Source organism: Bos javanicus, chromosome 12 (genome assembly GCF_032452875.1).
Source record: "Bos javanicus breed banteng chromosome 12, ARS-OSU_banteng_1.0, whole genome shotgun sequence".
Lineage (NCBI taxonomy): Eukaryota > Metazoa > Chordata > Mammalia > Artiodactyla > Bovidae > Bos > Bos javanicus.
Window position 1 is genome coordinate 12,431,634 of NC_083879.1, and position 23,798 is coordinate 12,455,431.

At 37.4% G+C, this 23,798-nt stretch overlaps 1 protein-coding gene across 5 annotated transcripts in view; it reads left to right on the forward strand.

Annotated features, from left to right (window-relative positions):
• The window catches only part of DGKH (diacylglycerol kinase eta), a 213,332-nt gene that overhangs the window by 142,549 nt on the left and 46,985 nt on the right, over positions 1–23,798 (forward strand). For all 5 annotated transcript variants that reach the window (XM_061434484.1, XM_061434486.1, XM_061434485.1 and 2 more), the window contains 9 exons: positions 57–159; positions 1,247–1,406; positions 3,168–3,276; positions 3,413–3,552; positions 9,026–9,110; positions 11,053–11,138; positions 16,839–16,938; positions 19,234–19,504; positions 20,423–20,545. In XM_061434484.1, the coding sequence (XP_061290468.1) occupies positions 57–159; positions 1,247–1,406; positions 3,168–3,276; positions 3,413–3,552; positions 9,026–9,110; positions 11,053–11,138; positions 16,839–16,938; positions 19,234–19,504; positions 20,423–20,545 (1,177 nt within the window). The remainder of the gene's footprint in view (positions 1–56; positions 160–1,246; positions 1,407–3,167; positions 3,277–3,412; positions 3,553–9,025; positions 9,111–11,052; positions 11,139–16,838; positions 16,939–19,233; positions 19,505–20,422; positions 20,546–23,798) is intronic.

The window sequence follows — 23,798 nt, forward strand, 5'->3', positions numbered from 1 at the left end:
AACAAAACATGGATGTGTGTTTAGTGATTCCTGAAGGCTTCTTTCTTTGCTACTAGGTACACACTGCCTGTAAAGATTTATATCATCCTGTATGTCCACTTGGCCAATGTAAAGTATCTGTCATACCTCCAATTGCACTCAACAGCACTGATTCTGATGGTAAGTATCGGTAGCAGAAGTATGTATATTCCTGGTTCATCAAATGTTGATATGTACACTATTTCCCTAGTATAAATAACACTGTGGTTGGTTATTCTGGTCAGTTTATATATAATAATTCCATTTCAATTGCAGAACAGTACATTTAATTTATATAAGAACATTTTAAAATTAAGGTTTAACATAACTATTAACACAGTGGTGAAATTACAGTGTATAAGATTTATAGATTTTACATTTCAGCAAATCAAATAAGATCATTATTCTGTAAGAAAATGCAACCTGAACAAATTAATTTTTTATAAGCATTTTTTCCCCTCTGTAGTTGAAACTGCCCATTAGCAAAGCTCTTTTTGAAACCCATTTTTCTATCGTTTCATTGTAAGAATTTATATTCCCATACATTCATTCACTTTTTTTAGTGTTTCTATTTTATGACTTAATTGTACATATGGAAGAACCCATTTACAACACTGGTTTGGGGATAGCATACTTACCACTTCTTTGTAAACAAACCGTATTACATAAGGCTTTTACCATAAACTATTATTAATGTTTTGCATCAATAAAGTGCTTTATCTTTTCAAACTTTTTATAGAAATATGACAGTAGATATCATAGCTACTAGAAGCTGCAGAAGATATGATTTTTTTAACCTGTGCTGTTAACAGCCTCCCCCTAAGCCCCAATATATCAAAGTTCTGTTACTTATTATAAAATTTAAAAATACTTTCTGAGACCTTAAGGAGGAGGTGTTAAATATTGTATAATACTGAAAATTAGCATGAATCCTTTAACAACTGTGAATTTGTACACTATGATTGGTTTTTCTTAATAATTAAGTGTTGCTAGGGCAAGTGGTAGATCTCAAATTATCTGTGCTTAATACTTTCACCATCTTTTGTATGATTTTTCATTATAGCTCATATTTTAGAAGGTAAGTTCTGTGTTCTTAATATGTGAGTAATAAACCTGTCTGCATATGGGGGCTCTGAAGTATGAACTTAACTGTTTTTCTTCTAAAGTTTTGTTAAGAGAAAGCGGTGCATATTGATCTTACGTTGTGTTTTTGTTTTTTTCCCCACAGGTTTCTGTAGAGCAACATTTTCATTCTGTGTTAGTCCTTTATTGGTTTTTGTCAATTCTAAGAGTGGAGATAATCAGGGAGTAAAGTTTCTTCGTCGATTTAAACAGTTACTAAATCCAGCTCAGGTGTTTGATTTGATGAATGGCGGTCCTCATTTGGGGTAATTGATTACTGACAAATCTTCCTTGAATGAAATGTAGCACTAAGTGTGAAGTACATTTGGTTTTTCAGTTCATGAAAATTGTAGATTCATCTAGACGCCTCTGGGTTGATCTTCTCACACCTCCCTTTTTTTAACGTTCTAATTATAAATTTTAACACAACCGTTTTGATATTTATATAACTTCCTGTGTGCCCAAAGCTCTAAAATTTGTTTAGAAAATGTTTTCGAATATATCCTACATCAAACAATTCTGTTTGCTTAGCTCTATAGAAGTAGACCAACTTATGTAAATGGAGAAATACAAAAAAATAACTTCAGAAAATGATTTGCATTGGGAGGCTAGTATTGAACTATATACAATACAAATAATCAGTTATTTAACTGAAACACAGATACTCTTGTGGATCTCAGAAACAAGTTGTCAAGGATTTAAGACTTGGTTCCCATAAATGACAGAAAGTACTTTTGTTAACTGTCCACTTCAAACTTTCTGGAATGTCATGTAACTTAAAATCTGGGGGAAAAAATTAATGTTTCAGTGTTGGAAAATATGCCTTGAGGCACTTTGAATACATTTTTAGTGTATATATTTATGATTTTCATTGAAGAGGTGGTATTGAGTCATCTGAACCAGGGGCATACACTCTCTTTCCGATTTGCTCACGCCAGCTTGGCTTTTCTCTTGAGTCCACTGTAACGCCGAAGTAGAAATGAAGACTTTAGATCCCAGTTCCTGAAAAGGCCTGTTGGGTTTAGTGCTCCAGCACTCTCCTGTCTTCTCTGTTTCTCTTCTCAGTCTCTCTTTGTGCCCCTTTCACTTTTGTCCCTTCGGGGCCTTCCTTCTTGTTCCCATTGCCTTTTTCTTGCTATCTCAGGCCCTTCTGGTTCCCTGGGTATCGCTCTTCATTTGAACCCGAGTCCTGCCTTATGTGCTGTACCTCCCTTCCTTCCCCCTGCATGGGTCCTGGCACTTCCCCATCTAGCTTCTCTCATCACCTCTGTCTCTCCCATTGCTGATTAGCTTTGTCTCCCCTTCTAGCATATCTGTTTTATAACCCTTCATGGCTCCAATATCTTATTTTTTCTACTCATCCGCTAAAATTCCAAGGAACTCCCTTTGTGAAACTTCTTGAGATTGTCTCCATATTTTTTCAATTTTCCACAATACTTGAGGTATACAAAGGTACATTCAGAGGGTGAGATGTGTCAAAATTTGAGATGAAGGAAGGCAGAAGTAGAAAGATTGACCTGAGAAAAGGAAAAGAGGAAGTTAAAAACTGCTGGCAGTGTGGTGGGGGTACATTAGTGATGTTTGGTGGATCTCTTTAGGAATCGCCCCCATGGCACTCAAGAGCATCAGTGCCCTGGATTCTCCACCCTGGTCTTAATATGCTACTCATGGAAATAATATATCCTTGTGATAGAAAGAAAAAAAATCACTATTTTTACCATCGCCTATCACTTAACCTTCAATAATCTTTCCTGGGTTCTGCTTCTTTTTTGTTTTTGCATTTCTCACTCCCCTTTCTTCCTAACTTTGTCTCCATTTCTGCATATAATCCTCTTTCCTCTTTATGATTAAGACATTTTTGTGAGTTCCACATTGCACTCAAATTAATTTTTATAGTATGATTCACCTGTAAGAGTTCTTTATTTAATCTGAACATGAGTACCAATATGTAACAATAGAATGACAAAAGAATTGGGGAGAGTGATTTTTATTCACTTATCCTAAAATCAAATACTTCTTACTTTCAGTTTAAGATTATTCCAGAAGTTTGACAATTTCCGGATTCTTGTTTGTGGAGGAGATGGAAGTGTAGGTTGGGTTTTGTCAGAAATTGATAAGCTCAACTTGAACAAACAGGCAAGTGGTCATCATTCTTTTCGTTGCTAGTTAACATGAATGTATCCTAACCTGCTGACCAGTGAAGTGCAGAAGTGTCAGAGTCCCCCTCTCTCGACTTGTCTGAGGTCTCCTGTGGGGCTGTTTTTTTTTTCAGTGTCAGCTGGGAGTACTGCCTCTGGGTACAGGAAACGACCTTGCCCGGGTTCTCGGCTGGGGAGGCTCGTACGATGACGACACCCAACTTCCTCAGATACTTGAGAAGCTGGAACGAGCCAGTACCAAAATGTTGGACAGGTAATAACAAATTCTCTTCTAAAACTAGATTGAAAGCAGCATACTGATATCCTCTTTTTGATCATTAGAATTGTACTGACAGTAAGCCCATGAAGGGGTTCCACCCTTGTGGTCTAGAACAGAGCCTGACACAGAACAGACACTCTGTAAATATGTTTTTTGAGTGGATGAATGAATTTTTTTTAATGAGAAGGCTAGTTTAATGAACCCATTATATTAAAGATAGATGGCTACATTAATGCTTACTGCTGTTCAGTTGCTCAGTCACGTTACTGTTTGTGGCCCCATGGACTGTAGCCCACTAGTCTCCTCTGTCGGTGAGATTTTCCAGGGAAGAATAATGAAGTAGGTTTGCATTTCCTTCTCCAGGGGATCTTCCCAGCCCAGGGATTGAAACCACATCTCCTGCCTTGGCAGGCAGATTCTTTACCACTGAACTATTTGGAAAGCTCATGTTGATACTAATTACTTTTAACTGCTGTTTGGGTCAGAAAGCTTAAATAGTTAATTTATGGGGGGTCTTTTGATGAATATACAAGGTATGGCCCTTTCCTCTTCTGGTTTCATGAAAACCAAAGAAAACATACAAACTTTAGATAGTATATCTTCTTAATTATACATGTTAATAAGAAATCGAGCCAACAAAATACTAAAAAATATAATCCTTTCCCAGGGACAGGAAAATGCTAGGAAAACAGCTTCACATGGAGGAGCCATCACTGTTTTTATGGTATTCTGGATTGCATCTCTTAACTGCTCTCTCTCTAAATACCTCACATGTAAAAAGAAAAAAAAAAAACAGTCTGTGTGACCTGAGTATTATGGAGGAGGTGTTTAGAATTGACATATAGGGAGCAACCAGGCTTCCCTAGTGGCTCAGTGATAAAGAATCCATCTGCCAGTGTAGGAGATGTGGGTTTGATTACTCCATCAAGAAGCTTCCCTGGAGAAGGAAATGGCTACCAACTCCAGTATTCTTGCCTACAGAATGCCATGGACAGAGGAGCCTGGTAGGCTACAGTCTATGGGGTTGCAAAGAGTCAGACACGACTGCGCGCAGGCACATAAGGAGCAACCAGGACTCAGTAAGCAGTAACCTCCATCATCACTGGAACACAAATGTCAAAATCTCATTATAAACTCTAGCTAGCATGAATCAAAACAACTCTGATAGGATTAGCCATCTGTGGAACTCTTCCCGAAAATAACAAAATCTCATCAGGGAGCCACCAATCCAAAATGTAATTACTCTAAAATAAGCTGTAATCTAATTAATGGTAACCTTGCCTGCCATAAGGTAATGTTGCAATGGCTGATTCTTCTGCAGACAGGATATTTAAAAAGAAAGCTAGGTTGGTGAGCATTTATCTGAGTTAATCCCAAACCAGTCATGAGGGGGATCCCCATGTAGTTTGGGAGCATAAAGTGGACTCAGTCTCCAGTCTTTAAAAGAGTCTGGAGGTGGTTTCCCAGAAGACTGCCCAATTTAGCGCTTACCAAACCTCATAAGGTATTTTAAATGGCTTTTTCTTGTAAATTTAAATACCACTCTCCCCACAACCTAGGAAATACTGTGAGGCATTTCCTCTGCACTGGGTGTGTGCTTTTCCCTCGTATGTTATAAAAATTAATGTCTCCAGGTGGTTAGCAGAGAAACAACACCCCTGTGGTAAAACTCCTTAATACAGACCTGCAAAAAAAAAAGTGAAAGTGAGTCACTCAGTCATGTCCGACTCTGCGACCCCGTGGGCTATACAGTCCATGGAATTCTCCAGGCCAGAATACTGGAGTGAAGCCTTCCCCTTCTCCAGGGGATCTTCCCACAGGGATCGAACCCAGGTCTCCCTCATTGCAGGTGGATTCTTTACCAGCTGAGCCACAAGGGAAGCCCCCAAAGCCACTCCACCCCCCCAAAAAATAAAGGGGATTTAAAAAGCTAGGACTATTGTTAGAAACATAAGACAATTTTGTTCTTGTGCTTTCTTTACTAATTTAAGAATTGTTGTTGTTGTTCAGTCACTAAGTCATGTCCAACCCCATGGACTGCAGCACGCCAGGCTTCCTCTCCTTCACTATCTCCTAGAGTTTGCTCAAACTCATGTTCATCGAGCTGGTGATACCATCCAACCATACCATCCTCTGTCACCCACTTCAGTCAGTCAGAAGGCCACAGGATAACAGGATATCTTTAGCTGATTGTTGTTGTCATTCAGTTGTTAAGTTGTGTCCAATTCTTTGCCACCCATGGACTATAGCAGGCCAAGGCTTCCCTTTCCTTCACCGTCTCTCAGAAGTTTGCTCAAAGTCATGTCTATCGAGTTAATGATGCCATCCATCTATCTCATCCTTTGTCACCCCTTTCTCCTCCTGCCTTCAATCTGTCTCAGCATCAGGGTCTTTTCCAGTGAGTCGGCTCTTTGAATCAGGTGGCCAGAGTATTAGAGCTTCAGCTTCAGCATCAGTCCCTCCAGTGAATATTCAGGGGTGATTTCCTTTAGGGTTGACTGGTTTGATCTTGCAGTTCAAGGGACTCCTCAAGAGTCTTTTCCAGCACCACAGTTTGAAAGCATCAATTCTTTAGCACTCAGCCTTCTTTATGGTTCAACTCTCACATCCGTACATGACTACTGGAAAAACCATAGCTTTGACTATGGACGTTTGTCAGTACAAGTGGAAAATTGATGTTTAAAAATATTCCACATTATATATGCTTTTTCATATATATTAACTTATATGGGCTTCCCTCAGATGGTAAAGCGTCTGTCTACAATGCGGGAGACCTGGGTTTGATCCCTGGGTCAGGAAGATCCCCTGGAGAAGGAAATGGCACCCCACTCCAGTACTATTGCCTGGAAAATCCCATAGACAGAGGAGCCTGGTAGGCTACAGTTCATGGGGTCGCAAAGAGTCGGACACGACTGAGTGACTTCACTTTAACTTATTTAGTCCTCAAAACAGCACTGGCTAAGAAAAGCATTATTATGACTATTTCACAAAGATGAATGTTGAGTTTTCTAGAGACAGTGGGAGTAAGAATGATTAATATTTTTGGCTGCCTGGCACATCTAGTTGCTTTTCTTAATAGAATATCATCTCATTTAATCCTCACTGTACATTTAGAGATGGTTAATACTATTCTATCTTACAGGGTAAAAGGCTCAGGAGATTTCTTTTGTTTTCAAGGTCAAATTGCTAATAAGCGGTTGAACCGATTGTCTACACCAAAATACAGACTGTTTCCAAGGGCCTTTGTTCAACACTGCACTCACTCTTAATGCACATGCGTGCATGCTAAGTCGCTTTAGTCGTGTCCGACTCTTTGCGACCCCATGGACTACAGCCCACCAGGCTCCTATGTCCATGGGATTCTCCAGGCAAGAATACTGGAGTGGGTTGCCATGCCCTCCTCCAGGGGATCTTCCCAACCCATGGATTGAACTTTGGGAAGCCCTTAATGCACATAATCACCACCAAACTGGTTCTTACTTCTTGCCTCCAGCTCTACCTAGGTCGGTACCAATGAGCATCCCTTCCTGGCTTGTGCTGAGACTTTCTCCTGTTTCTTCAGCTCCAGTCATTTGCCAGTAAAGGGAAGAGGTATAGGTGGAAGGTCAAGGACACTTGGGTGGATTTCTTTCCCAATTCTGTAACCGTCCTTTGACCAGAGAAGTATTTCCAGGTATACAGAACTTGACTTCCTGGTTTTCAGTTGTGATTTTTCCCTTTATGAAGTTTTACAAAGTTTTATTATTTTATTCATTGCTTTTATTACATCTGTTTTCGGCACCAAAATATAAGCTTTATTAAAGAGGTCATATTCACTTTTCTATTACCAGACCCTTGAATACTGTCAGTGTGAGAGGTTCAGTACATACCAGTTGCATAGATGCATGAAGGAAAGAATGACTTTTTATGCTCAAATATGTATATTTATAATGAGGGTTTCCATGCAGGCTCAGCAGTAAAGAATCTGCCTGCAATACAGGAGATGGCGGTTTGATTTCTGGGTCAAGAAGGAAATGGCAGCCCACTCCAGTATTCTTTCTGGGAAAATCCCATGGACAGAGGAGCCTGGCAGGCTGCAGTCCATGGGGTCTCAAACTTAGACACAACTTAGTGACTAAACCAGCAACAGGCATATATTTATAATATACTCATATCAAGAGTTGAATAGTAGTTATACACATCTATTTAGTTTACACACCCTAACAGATAACCTATGTCTTTCTGGGAATTCTCTCAGAATTTGAATTTTTGTGCAGACTTATTAGTCTGGTTGATATACTAAGTTCTGTTTACATACTGGTGCTAATCTTGGGATTTCCCTCTACGTTCTGTCACTGTGATATGCTTTTCTTAAAGTTTCATAATTTGTAATACTGCTCTCATTATGCTTTGTGTCTTTTAAAAGTCTTTATTTCACATCTCGTTACTGACAATAATAATGTCTATACCCAATTGTTCTTCTCACGTATTGAAATTATTTTAGATAAATGACTGGATTTATCTGGAGTTGATTGCTTATGTCTAACACCAAATGATTCAGTGTTTGGTTTGAAATTAATGTTTACAGCTAATTGAAATGAATTTGCTTCAGTCAAGCATTATTTCTATTAATATTTTCCTCTCAATTCCACACTTATTTTCTTAATTTAAGAGGGACTATTTAGCTAATTTCCATTTCATATCTGTATAAGCTGACTTGGTAAGAGTGATTGTTACCTGCAGAATGATTTATTTTTCATAGGTGCATTTATTTAATCCTGAACATTATTTTAGAATTTGGGGTTGTGACCCATTAGTAACTTTTATAATCTAGTTAGAAATTGCAGTGAGCATTATTTAAAAAGTAAAACAGAAAAGAACAGAAAAGTCATAATGCTTTGCACTTAGTAAAGAGGGGCGGTCTTGTTACGTATGTACATTTCTTACTGTGGGCCATGGCCTTCAAATGTCTGAAAGTCTCCAATCAGAGATTTGGTAAGATAGGGAAATCATAAATTATGAATTCAGCATTTTATGAGATTATGATAAAGTCCATCTCTTCCCATACTTGGTTATTTCAGGTTTGGTAAGATAGGGAAATCATAAATTATGAATTCAGCGTTTTATGAGATTATGGTAAGTCCATCTCTTCCCATACTTGGTAAACATGTTCATGAATGTATGTGCATGTGTATGTGAGGGGCTTCCCTGGTGACTCAGATAGTAAAGAATCTACCTGCAATGCAGGAGACCCAGGTTCCATCCCTGGGTCAGGAAGATCCCCTGGAGGAGGAAATGGCAACCCACTCTAGTACTCTTGCCCGGAGAATCCCATGGACAGAGGAGCCTGTTGGGCTACAGTCCATGGAGTTGCAAAAGAGTCAGACATGACTGAAGTGACTTAGCACGAGCATGTGTGGATGTGAGGTGAGAACAAAATCCATTAAATTTTAAAGCAATTTTAGACCAGATATTCTTCTCCCTTCAGGTGGAGTATTATGACCTATGAACTCAAATTGCCGCCAAAAGCTTCTCTACTTCCCGAACCTCCAGAGGCGTCTGAAGAATTTTATGTAAGACTAACTCTTTACCTGTTTATCATTTGAAAACAGAGTATCTTGAACAATAAAAAACAAAACATGTATAAGATCTAGTAGCATCTTCACTTAATTGTAATTGTTCCCATTTGGGGTTTGGTCTCTGACTGCCTCTAGTCCTCCCCTCTGGAGGAAAGAATCCTTACCATCCCGGTTAGGGTCCTTCCCTGACATCCTCCTTGGCTGTGTGAATTCAGCCGCATCACTCGCCTTCGTGGGTCTCGTCTTCATGGATCTCATCTGTTGAGGAGGCGCCTTGTTGGGAGGATTGAAGGAAGTGATGAGGTGTGGAAAGCACCGCATATCCAGACCCCCTTAATCCCACCCCAAGAGAATTCTCCCTGAATAGTCTTCCTGCCCGTTTACTCTTTCCAGCAGGGCTGTAGGGAAGCCAGCTGATGCCAGGCTCCGGTCAGCTTTCACTCATCTCCTGCGTCAGCCATGAGCACCTGTTTGATTCTTAGGTGTTCACCCAGCTCCCTTAAATAACCTCCAAGCACACCAATACTTGTTGCCAGAATATTGTAGAATTTCTCTCTTCCTGCTTTGCCCGCTGTGTTGAGGGCGTATCAGAATAACCTCCCTAGGTTAAGGTTCTCTAGATTAAGCCTGTTGATCAAGATAAAACAAAGGAAGACAGGGCCCTTCATTCCATCCCTGCTCCAGACCGTTAATAGCTGCAGTGTTTAGACGTTCTTAAAGACTCTACATTCTGATTAAACCTCAAAGCACTGGAGATTTTAAAAAGAACATAATTTTCAAAGGATTATTCTCTGACTTACTAAGACCGTTTGATCTATGACAGCTTATTTTTCCCTCTAGGAAAATTCATCTGTTTATTTTACAGTGGAAATCTTTGTTTTGTCATTAAGAAAATTATGATCTTGTCAAAACTAAGGAAGGGAATAATATCTAGAAACACGGGCTTTATTTCTTAAAGAAACTAATTGTATTTAATTTTTTCCCCTGGTATAGAAATAGCAAAAACTGCTTCTAAAAAATTTGGAAAATACAAAAACATTTAACAAAGAAAAGAAAAATTTTATTTATAGTCCTGCCACCCAGAGGTGCATGTGTGCTGAATCACTTCAGTCACATCCGACTCCTTGTGACCCCATGGACTGTAGCCCGGTAGGCTCCTCCGTCCATGGGATTCTCCAGGCAAGAATACTGGAGTGGGTTGCCATGCCCTCCTCCAGGGGATCATCCCAACCCAGGGATCAAATCTGTGTCTCTTATGTCTCCTGCATTGGCAGGCAGGTTCTTTATCACTAGTTCCACCCGAGAAGCCCTAATTACTAATATTTAATAATTACTGTTAAAGATGAATATATTTTCTACTTTATTTCCAGCAGCATTTTTGTTTTTGTTTATAAGAATATTTTATCAAACTGTAAACATAAAGGTTTTATAGGAACCAATCTTTTTTCTTCATAGAATTTTTAATGTTATCAATTTTCTCTCCAAAGGGACAAAAGGAAGAGATTGTTTTGCTTTTCTTACTTCAGAGATGTCTATCTCCTAGCATATAAAATAAAGCTAGACAATTTACTTTTATCACATGTGTAGTCACTAAATATAAGGTACAACTGTAACTACATGGAAGAAGGCTATTTTTAGTGTGAAAGATTTTGAATGAAACTTCCTACAAAATTTTAAATGGATTTTCTGGGTTTCTCTGAGAATATGAATTAAGGAATCCAGAAACTAAAAACCTTTCAGAGAAAGGAAATACTTATCTGTTTTGTATAATGACTCTCATAAATGTATTTATTTCATTAAAGTCATTTATATTTCATTATAGCCATTGCCGTGTGTCACATGCGTCAAGATGATGCCATTTTTGAAGCACTATAACAGAGTTGTATGAATGCCAGCAACAGTAATACAGGGTAGGTTTTTTTTTTATTTTTTTCAGATGACAATTTATGAAGACTCAGTTGCAGCTCATCTTACAAAAATCCTCAATTCTGATGAACATGCAGTGGTCATATCTTCTACCAAGTGAGTTGTGGCGTTCAAGTCATGAAATAGTTATACAGCGAAAATACGAGGAAAGCATTTTATCTTTCTTATTTAAACAAACATTTATGATTAATTATGACATGGAAAACACAGTTTACTATAATTCATTATTTCCATAAACACTACTATTTAGTGATCGTTCACATCAGAAAAAGGAAAGGAAAATAACAAGGAGATTTTTCAAAATGGCATTTCTCAGCGTGGTTAAATTTTGTAATTATATTTGAATTCAAAGTGATCAGATTTTAATTGTTGATTCCATACATGGACCCCCAAACTATTTTATTGTTCCAAATGTTGCCTGGGTAGAACTTAGGATTTTGGTTTGAAGCATTCTCTACTGCCATCATGAGAAATGGAAAAATCAGCTGGAGGAAGGGGTGAAACTCACTCAAATTTTCAACTAATAAGTGAAAGTAAAAACATGCTTTAGGAGTCTGATTTAGCAAGGAAATATTACTGATACACAGAAAGAAGTGAGAAAGAGGAAGTAAAGAAAGGGGACGGGAAAGTGGTGGAGGGAAAAAAGACATAAAATTTAGTATGTTATATACTTAATTAGCAAATAAATCAAGGAAAGACAAGATAAATCATTATAAATAAATTTGCTTGTGACAAAAGTACAAATGTAGTGACAGTCGCTTTTGATGCTACAACCCCCAGGAGGGGAGATATGACCGAGCAGTAGGAAAAGAGTTGAGCAGTGTAAGTCAAGGGAACACACTGGTTGTCCAGATTGGTGGGCTCCAGAGCTCTTTGATGGACAGTGCTGCTACTGGGTTTTTGGGTTTGATGCCTCGGTTGGGTGTTTTCTAATTAGTTGTATTGCTTTATGGTGAAATGTACAAATCTCAACTTTATCCCAGGCCTTAACACTTCCTATGGCCTTTTTCATCTTGGGCCAAATCCATAGACTGAAGTTACTTCCTTAGGTATTTCTTAAGTTACTTCTACAAGGAAGCTATTTGCATTTGCACTCTGGCCCTACGAGTCAAATGCTTCTTTACAGGACATTTTAAAGGATATTGTTAGAAAACATGAAAAGTTGAAATGGGACCTTTTTAAAGGGATAAAAAGTTGCAGAATTATTCTTCAATATAGTTAAGTAAATATTATCTTTGGCCACCTCTCTTAGTTTGGATGTTAGCAGAGCTTTAATATTGAACTTTGTGTATTTGATGTGTTTGGTTACTGCCTCCTCTACATTTTATATATTTTTTATTTTATTTCTTTAAGAGTATATATCTTTAAGACTTATAACATTTTAAAAAAACTTATAACAATTTAAAAAATATTTTATGCAGAATCTCAATATTTAAAAACTAAAATTCTATTTTGTTGACATTAATACACTGGATAGGATTAAGTTTTTGGTTATTTATGAGAAAAAATAAGCAATAAGGTTACAGGTGACAGTTTTAGTTTATATTCAATGCAGTTTCCAGTTACCTGTATTTTATGTTGGTTATGTAATTGTAAGGATGCCATTTTTATTTATTAATTGAGGACAACTTCCTTACAATTATGTAACCAACATAAAATACAGAAATAGCTGGAAACTGCATTGAATATAGTCCAAGACTTGCCCAAAAAGTAGTGAATTCAAAATTAAAAGCTAACATAGTATTGTTCTCTTACATGCTTAATGATTTGAGCACATTTTAAAAATTATAGTCTATATTTCTAAATGAAATTTTAATCTAGCCTTGGTGGAATCCTTGAAATATTTCTGAAAAGTAGCTTGAAAACCACTGACATAAGTCGCAGTGCTGCGCCGTGTCAGTCTGAGGTCCTAGATGAGATTCAGCCATTTGCTGGCTTTGTGACCCATGTCTGTTTTATCAAGTGTAAGAATGGAAAGAATGCCTGTCCTTCCTCCCTCATGGAACTGTTAGGGGAATTAACTTGAGGAACGAAATAAATATAGAACTTATGAAGTACAGAGTGCTGTATTAAACTATGGTGTCGTCACCTCATGTTTTACCCAACTGCATTTCACATTTTTTCTTTGACCTTGACCTGGCTCCTTGTCTAGCCTCTATTAGCTTAGCTTTGGATTTCTCTCTGACTGACTGACTTGCCTTTAAGCAGACTCTGTTCCTGTCTTGGTCCCCTCTTTCTTGTCACTCGTCCAGGTGCCCAGACCTACCCAGATGCCCGACCTTTGCAACTGCAGATTAAAATTCAAGGGGATTTGCCATAATGAGGTTCAAGAGAGAAAAGATGGGACTATATGCAATAACTTTGTACCAGTAATATAGTAATAGTACCAGTATAGTATGTTTTTACTATGCCAGTAATATAGTACTAATATAGTATATTTTTATACCAGTATAGTATATTTTTGAGTTTTTTTTTTTTTTTCCTTTTGGCCTCACCAAGTGGCATGCAGAATCTGAGTTCCCCAACCAGGGATCAGACCTGTGCCTGCTGCAATGGAAGTGCAGAGTCTTAGCTGCTGGACTGCCAGGGAAGGTCCCTACTTTGATTTTTGTTACAGACTTTTTACAGACATACAAAAAAATTGAGAAATTAGTATAATGATTTTCTACCATACCTATCACTCAGCTTCAGTATTTTGTCAATAGTTTGTTATCTACTCCCCACTTTCTCTTGCTGGTATATCTAAGTAAATCCTGGAAATCATTTTATTCTACTTTCAGTTTGTATATCCAATAATTTTTTTAAAGTCTAATAAAATTAATAATAATTACTCAACTTATATTCCATTTCTTTAATTTTCTTCAAGGTCTTTTTTTTTTAAACAGTTGATTCATTCAAATCAAAATCCTAACAAGCTACATATTGCCTTTAGGTTTTATGTCTCTAAAACATGGAAAATCTATAATATTTCTCCCTGCTTTTAAAAAATTGTGTTATTGAGGCATGATACATACACAATAAAGTGCTCAAACCATAAAGGTACAACTCGTGCTTAGAGAAAAATAACACACATTCACACTCACATTCTTCTGACCACCACCCAGATAAAATAAAGCATTTCCTCCTCTTGTTAGTGCCATTTAATTATTGAATGATCCAATATTGAGGCAGAACATTTTTTAAATAAGCCTCCTGTTTTTTATGTTTATATTTGTTTCGTAAGATAGTAATTCTCAGTAGCTTAAGCTATTTTTAACTATTTTTAAATGTTGAAAATGCTGATGAAAAAGCTGTATTTCATCAGCATAGCTAATAAGTAGGTTAACTAATGTAGTTCATCAACACAACATCAATATTTCTTTGACTTTGAAATTTTGTCAGTCCAGTAAGACAACATGAGTTATCTTCTGAGACTCAGAAGCACTAATTAGTCATTATAGATGTCATTTATTAATAAAAATGAAAAGCAGGTTATTAAGTAAATGCAATTTGCTCTGTAGACAAAACTTCTCAGAAAACGGGATCACTAGCAGGAAACAAAACAATAAAATTGGAATCCTTGTCTTAGAACCATAGAATTTTAGATTTGGGGACTATTTTAGAGATAACTTAGGCAGCCTGTCTCACTGAACAGATGAGGGATGATACATAGTCGTTAGACTCTTCTTCAGAGCACATAGGTAGCTAGGGATTTTAATATATTATGCATTGATACTTGTAAATCACCTTTAATTTTTGATTGGAACTTCTTAATATCAGATTAAAAATGAAATTTTCGGGTTCTGATCGTATGATCCCTGCCTACCAACATGTGATCCTGTTTGGGCACCATTGCCATATTTTTCTTACTGTAGCATTTGCATGTTTTATTGTCATTTATCTTTCATAAAAAATCAGTGAAAACTGATAAATGACGGTACTGCTGCTGATAAGTATGGATCTCGTAATTGAGATGATGGTGGGAACCATCAGGCATGCTAACTGTGGTCTTTTGTTAGGTTCAACTGAATATTCAATGCACGTGTTTGTTCAGCTTGAAGAGAGAGGGCAAAACTAAAGAAATACAGTGCTGGAAATACTTCATTAAAATAATAACTAACATTAATCAAATATGTAATTAGGAATTTAAAATATTTTTAGCTCCGTTTGAAGGTGCACGTGCCGCTTTCATTCATTTGATTTTTGTGCGTGTTTTCTGGCAGTCTTTATGTATTAAGGGGGAAATTGTATCAGCTGGAGAATGTTTTTTGTGTTACTATGGTAAGTACATCTTAAACCTGTTTTTCCCCAATTTTGCAAGTTCCTGGTTGGTGTGACTTTGAAATCATACTGCTTTTAAGTATATATTTTATTTCTATTTAAAAACTCTACCCATTTAGGTGTAACAAGAAGTGAATTCATTCCTCTGGATTATAATAAATATCCTCTATCTTCTGGAATATGGAACTTAATGAACCATGGGATTCCTCCAGCTAAGTGGCCAGTGTTCTAACACAGAATCCTAAAGTCCATAGAAGAAATCTCATAGTAGCCTGTCTTAATATTTCAAGAAATTCCATAGAAGTATTATACATAAAACAAAGAAGACCAAATGACATGAAACACATGAATGAATCTCTGATAAACTAGAGTCTCTGTAGAAATTTGAGTTTAAAAGGGTGATCAAAAAGGTGGAAGGTTAGGATATTACCTTTTGTCCAAGTGACACGTAGAAATTGTTGCCAAAGGACAAAACAAAAATTGTTTGGAGTAATTTATTTATTTCTTAGATGATAAATGTGAAGGTTTGGAGTATGTGTGTGTCCCCTATATCTATTGAATGGCTTGATTTCATAGTTATTTAAGTATCTGAAAACTTTATGTTGCTCACATACCAGAGAAAATTGTCAATATAATAGAAAAAAATATCTGGTGGAATCTTCTTTTTCTTAAAATTCCTCAACTTCTATCAGTGTTAAAGAGAAATACTATTTTTTAAATAGTCTGATTTTGTTTTCAAAAATTACTTTATAAGCTCTTGCTTCAGAAAGCTGCTCATACCATTCTGTTGGTTGTAGTTTTTAATCCAACACCAGTTCTAGACTTTTGACAAATTTTGTTTTTATTTCAGATGATTTTTTTTTCTTTTTAGTCTATTTCATTGCAAAGAAACCAAATGTAATTAAAAGACACAAACAGATAAACCGTGTATTGCTGACACTAACAAGACCTAAATTCAATTAGTCTGCATGGTATTGCATTAGTTATCTTAAGGGAGGTGGGGAGGAGATTGGATTTACAGAGAATATAAGTCAGTTCAAGTGGCAGGTTGGTTTCCAGCATAACGTACAACCTCTTTTCTCTTCAGGAAAGATATACTTCCAAGTTACACATATAATGAATAGAAGAGCAACAGGGACATCATAGTGACAAATTTTTTTGTTTGTTCAACACTGCAAATTCTATTATAAGAATATGTAAGACGCAGAAGATAATGATTTATATTTTAAATACGATCTAAAACTACTCTTCTCAAGAATTTAAAGCATTTAAATATTTGAGAAAAACTTGATATAACCTTAAAACGACTTATTTCAATTATGTAGAGCAAGGCTTATTCGTATATCCATTTATCACTTTGAATGTCCTGAACTAATCTAGAGCGCACCACACAACAGATACAAGTTTGGGTTTATAAAGCAATGTTCCTGATATTTTAACAGTTTACTCAATTGTGCTTATTTTTAAATATGTTTGTAAATCAAAGCAAAGCCGCTTTCTGAGTTTCCTGAATTGCACAATTTCTTTTGCTCAAAGGATACTCTGTGAGACTGTAAAGGACTTCGTTGCCAAAGTAGAAAAAGCACACGAGAAAACGCTGGAAAAAGCTGTTGCAGCTGATGCCGTGGCCAATAAAGTAAGCGGGACACGTTCAGGGCGGGAAGGTCTTTTACAATGTGAACATCAAACTGTTTTACAGCTAAATTGATGAAGTGGCTTTCCTGCCAAGGCATCTCAAGGCAAGAGAAAATTGCTTTTGTATCAGATATGAGGATTTAAAACATACGCTATTTTTTTCCTTTTTTGGGGGGAGTATAATTGCTTTATAATGTTGTGTTAGTTTCTGCTTTACAATGAAGTGAACCAGTTAGAGGTTTACAAATATCCCTCTTGGACCTCCCGCCCATTGGTACGTACGAAAACTGCATTGCTGAAGACCAACAATCCGAATTTGATAACTCACCTCTTTTTCCCCACTGGTTGACATTCTGAAGGAGAAGTGCACAGTAGTTGGGTCATATGGGGGAAATTGCTAGGCAGCTGGTGCTTCACTGGGGAGAGGAATGGTTTTCCATTTCCAGGCAAACCTTGACCACACAAGTTCCCTGCCAGAATGGTTGTTCGAATTCCCCGGATGTTATGGTCCTTGGCATCTTTCAGGTTTCTGTCTCTTTCTTTGCCTTTTTTCTTGATAGGTACCTTTCTTCCCTTTGTGAGCTGTCTTAGGCTAAAATAGGAACAGTTTACTGAACCCTGAAAGCCACTGCCTTTGCTTTCATTTGCTAACAACAGGGCATCCTTACAGAAGGTTTGGCTCTCTGGGGCTTTGCAAAGGCATGATCTTCCCCAGCTGTGGATGGTGGTTGGATTGAGTGGAAGGGAAAGAAAATAGAAACAATACATCTGAAGTTTTCGGCCTCTTTTTCGTATTTTTCTACTCTGTGGAGAGCTTCAGAAAACAGAGACCCTGCGTCATTATACGCTTTTCTCCTGACTATTTCCGCTGTGACTTTGTCTTGGCCTGTGATCAAAAAAAGGCAGAGAGGACTGGAAATTTGTGTGGAGATACCAGGTACATTAGGGAGCAGCATCAGTAGCTTTGGGCTTCCCAGGTGAAGCTAGTGGTAAAGAACTTGCCTGCCAGTAGGCGACATAAGAGACATGGGTTCAATCCCGGAGTCGGGAAGATCCCTGGAGAAGGAAATGGCACGCCACTCCTGTATTTTTGCCTGGAGAATGCCATGGACAGAGGAGCCTGGCGGGCTGTGGTCTTTAGGTTCTCACAGAGTCAGGCACGACTGAAGCAACTAAGCAGCATGAACCACACCTTCAGTCCTAAGTCTTTCTTTACCCTGAGGAATTCAAGGAAAGCAGAAGGAAACAAGGGCCCTGCACTTGTTTTCCTTTCTGCATCGTGATTTCCTATCCTGGGCACATTCTTTTTCTTTCTTTGAGCCAATAATCCCTTAAGTACTCACACTCCTTTGCAAAACCACAGCTTTGAAGGTGTGTTTGCAAGACTCAGCCAGACTTGGCAGTTTGTGATGCTCCAAACAGTGCCATAAGTTGATCACTTAAAAAATGTTTATTCAGTGTTTTGCCGTGAATGCGTGTGTGCCAAGCCTCTTCATTTGTGTCCAACCCTTTGTGACCCCATGGCCTGCAGTCTGCCAGGCGCCCCTGTCCATGGGATTCTCCAGGTAGGAATACTGGAGTGGGTTCTATGCCCTCCTCCAGGGGATCTTCCCAACCCAGGGGCTGAACCCGTATGTCTCCTGCATTGGCAAGCAGGTATTTTTTTTTTTTTTACTATTCACACCACCTGGGAAGTCCATGTTTTGTCTAATATATAGCAAATTTTGTATAATGTGTAAATTGTTTATGTAATGTGTCACTTTATCATGAAACATTCTTTGTTTTCTTTTACGGAAAAATAACTTTAGGAGGAATGTAAAGATTTTTCACTCATGCAATGGAGTTTAAATAGTTCTGGAAGTATAAATCAGTAAATTTACAAAATAATTGTGCAGTTTTAAAAAAAATTTATTTAGTCCATAGTTATCTAAAGTATAATTTATAATAGATAGCCAATTAATGATAACGGCTTCCCAGGTGGCTCAGTGATAAAGAATCCACCTGCCAGTGAAGGAGACTCAGGTTCAATCCCTGGATCAGGAAAATCTCCTGGAGAAGGAAATGGCAACCCACTCCAGTATTCTTGCCTGGGAAATCCCATGGACAGAGGACCTGGTGGGCTACAGTCCATGGGGTCACAAAGAGTCGGACATGGCTTAGGGACTAAACAGCAACAATATTAATGAAAAACATCAATGTAGGCATCTTTCCTCTGAAAAATTGAAAACCATCATTTAAACTGTCACTTTCCATCTCTACTCAATGAAGACTCATCACTATGTTTTTGTTTTCTTAGTGTTCCATCCTAAATGAGAAGCTTGAACAACTGCTCCAGGCTTTGCACATAGAGTCCCAGGCAGGTCCAGTTCTCCCAGGCGTCAGCCCTCTCATGGTAGAAGATGCTGTGGAATCTTCCAGCGAAGAATCCTTGTGTGAGAGCAAGGAACATCTCTTGGATGACACTACGAAACCCTCTTCCCAGAAAGCTGTCAAACCAAGGGAAATAATGCTGCGGGCAAACAGTTTAAAGAAAGCAGTGAGGCAAGTCATTGAGGAGGCCAGAAAAGGTACACGTTAACAGAAGCAGCTTCTGGAGTTGGCAACATTCTTATTGCAAGCACAAGAGAATTTTCCTACTGGTCAGACTGTGCGTGCTCAGTCATGTCTGACTCTTTACAGCCCCATGGGCTATAGCCCACCAGGCTTCTCTGCCCATGGACTTTTCCAGGCAAGAATATTGGAGTGGGGTGCCATTTCCTACTCCATGGGATCTTGCCCCCCACCCTCTGCCAGGGATTGAACCCACAACTCTTGAGTCTCCTGCATTGGCAGGCGGATACTTTACCACTAGCTCCAACTGGGAAGCCCGTTGGTCAGACTAGACACATGTTAAAAGAATTTCAGAGATAAAGTACACTGAAAATGTTAAAATAAAATTACAAATTACTTTTAAACCATATTTCTGAAATTAAAATTTTTAACTGGAATCTGTTAAATTCTTAAAAGAAAATCAAGCCTATAAGCTACTTTGAAAATATTTTCTTAACATTTATCTCTTAAATGTTTATGTTGTTTTTTTAAGGGTTTTTATAAAAGTTCCACCTCTATTTTAGTTTTTCTGTATTCCTGTAATATGTGTACTTAGAATTTGAGGTAGTCGACTAAAACTTAACTTTGAATAATATTCAGAAACCTTTATGAATTGTAACTTGTGGTTGGACTTGTCTTTCATCCTCGAAGTTCTTAGATTAAATTTTTCTCTTCTGCTAAAAATATAGTTTTGAGATTTTAAAATATTTCCTTTTATAGTCTCTAGTATTAATACTTAACAGATATCACATGACCCCAGAGTTCACTGCCAATCAGTGCTTATTGGTGAATGGGAAATTTCTTTGAGTTTATATTTCAGTTTTCCAAGAATACGTTAGTATTTATGGATCTTATTTTTGCTCATTCAAACATATTTCTCCTCTTGCTACTTAAAGTGATGGATGACCAGCCAGTTCACTCCTCTGAACCAGTTAATCAGTCATTCGATTATGATAGCACAGAAACAGATGATTCCAAAGATGAGTTAAAAGAAGATGATGCGAAAGAGTCATTAACTGGTAAGAAAACTGTGATAAGATTATTTTGGGATTAGATAAAATATAACTCTGCTTTCTGTTTTTGAACGGCTTATTAGTATGAAATAAACTATTTGCATTTTTATTTTTTAACAAGGTTTTTCAGAAATTAAAGCTTAGGTATTCATGAATGCTGAAGTAATGAAGGTAACATTGTTTAGACTATTGGCAAGTACTCTCACATCCCTTTTTATCATTTAATCTGAAAATCATCATCATAAACTAAGAATTTGGGGACCAAACATGGCTAAATATCTTAATTTTCCTCTAGGAAGAGTAACTACAAAAACTGAAGATTTTAACTTGTTTTAGCTTTCAGATTTCTTTGAGAATAATATGGAAGCTGCAGGCCTCACAAACATAAAACGTTGCATTTAAATAACTCATTGGTCCCTTGAGTTCTATTGATCAGCCTAGATGGTTGATAATCCTTATTGTTAAATTAAGTTTTTAAATCATAGGACATCTAGTTACAACCCTATCTCTACTGAAATTATTATTATTTTTTTTCTACTGAAATTATTTTTGCCAGGGAATTAATATGTAGTTGCTTGAAGAGTATTAACTATTTCTCTACTTTTCCAGCTTTAACTGAAGATGAATTTATACTTTTAATTTTTCATGTTGAATAAGGGAAAAGGTATTAATTTACTAGGATATAAAACAAGCCGAATTATTAATGAAGGCGAGAAGATAATACGAAAATAATTAACATAGTACAAATGAAAATCAATACTATTCTATCACAACTGTTCGCAATCATTACATTTTTGCTTTTACTTTCATTACATGTAAACCTGGGTAGATTACTTAAGTTCTCTGCGGTGTCCTCATTTGTAAAATGGGGGTAATAACGTACCTACTTTTTTGTGGTGTTTAAATAAGTTAACACCCATTAAGTGCTTAGAATAGCTCTGGATACATTGTGCTGAAAAGGAATGTTTGTGGTCAGTGTCACGATTATGATTATTGCTACTGCTTCTGCTGTTGTTGCTACTAACTACACTAACTTTGAAAGACTAGTTCTTAATTGTATTTAAAACTCCTAGAAACTTTGAAACCGGACCATATTATAGACCTCATGTGTCTGACCTATAACCAGTTCTTTCATATTTTACAGCGTCTTTTTGGACCTTATTTTAGACCTGTTTAGACCTTTTCCTGGAGAAGGAAATGGCAACCCACTCCAGTGTTCTTGCCTGGAGAATCCCAGGGACGGCGGAGCCTGGTGGGCACATCTGCACAGAGTTGGACACGACTGAAGTGACTTAGCAGACCTTTTCCAGCACATAACCCAGTTATATTAATTTAACCTTTGACCTTTTGACCTTAAATGGCCCCATTGCAGGATATAATCCAGTGCAGCCATATTTTACACCCTTGACCAATGGTCATTGAGCCTTGTATTACTCACTGTCGCTACAACCCATGCTCATTGTTGTTGTTCAGTCTCTAAGTCGTGCCTGACTCTTTGCAACCCCATAAACTGCAGCACGCCATGCTTCCCTGTCCTTCACTTTCTCCCAGAGTTTGCTCAAACTCACATCCATTGATTCAGTGATGGCTTCCAACCAGCTCATCTTCTATTGTCCCTTCTCCTGCCTTCATTCTTTCCCAGCATTAGGGTCTTTTCCAGTAAGTCAACTCTTCGCATCACGTGGCCAAAGTATTAGAGCTTCAGCTTAAGCATCAGTCCTTCCAATGAATATTTAGGGGTGATTTCCTCTAGGATGGACTGGTTTGATCTCCTTGCTGTCCAAGGGACTCTCAAGAGTCTTCTCCAGCACCACAATTTAAAAACATCAGTTCTTTGGCAGTCAGCCTTCTTTATAGTCCAACTCTCACATTCGTACATGACTACTGGAAAAACCATAGCTTTGACCATACAGTCCTTTGTTGGCAAAGTGATGTCTTGACTTTTCAATACACTGTCTAGGTTTGTCATAGCTTTTCTTCCAAGGAGCAAGCATCTTTTAATTTCATGGCTGCATTGACCATCTGCAGTGATTTTGGAGCCTGCTCTCATGATCAGCTCTAATTGTTGGAAAGTTTTTCTTCTGTCAATGTATTGAGCTCTATATTTTCGTCCTTAAATTTCTACCCATGGTTACGTTATTATTAAAAAACATTTTGTAAGATCATGTTAAGAGAAACAACTACTGACATCTGCTTCATGGTTCAGTTTTACACGCATCATTTCATGATATTGCAGATTGCTCTTCCAGGGGACAGCCCTTACTGAAAACAGCTTTCAGGGCATCATATCCTCTTTCCACACATTGCATATTCTTTTTCCAGGTTCTGTCTAGTAAATTATTTTACCAATCTAACGTGATCATTTTAAACCTTTTGTTTTTCTCATTAATGGTCAATACGATGCCCCATTAAAATGTGATGCCCCATTTTGAACAGCATCTTCCAGGTATTTCTGTAATGTAATAGCACATCAATACTCATACACTCCTCCTTCTGGACACAGTGAATGGCTCTTTGGAGGATTGGATTTTCAGCGCTCATTGGTTTTGGTTTTCCAACCACCTCCCATCCCATCTTACTATACTGTCATGAATTTGATGCTTCTGTTGTAGTCTGCAAAGAAAACCAAAAAGTAGAGATAGAATGACGTAGATGTTGTTATTGAAATAAGCATAGATTATGCAAGTCTTTATGGTACAGCATTTGTTCTTAATTTTTGCCTAGTATTCCAGTTTATTGGGCATCAGTATCCGGAGGAGTGTTTTCTAAGTTAAATCATTAACTTTCTGAAGCACATTCATTATATTATCATTGAATAAGTTGATTATTTGTATGTCTTAGATGTGCAAAATACACATTAATATGATCAATGATATGTTTAAGAAGAGCCATGAAACATTAATTTAGTTACCTGTAGTGAAACATCAATCTTGGTCACCAGAATACTCTCTGGTTTTTTTTTATCAGAGATGAATATCAAAAGGTTATTTTTATAAGAAATTAGTTTCAGGGCTCCCATCTGTCTAAAAAAAAAGAGCTCTGTTCTGTTCCTTTTCCTTAGTGCGACTGGACAGTTTTTGAATGAGAGATGAGAGTGTAAGATTAATATAGTTAGTTTGTAATTAGTCTTAGGCAAAGTAAAGATAATAAGGTTTTAGAGTATTTTTAAATTGAGTTTGAGGATTACTGTTTCTTTTAAACACCTGCCAACTGCTCCTAAATCAGTTAAAGATACTATTTGATCTCCATTAAATTGTGC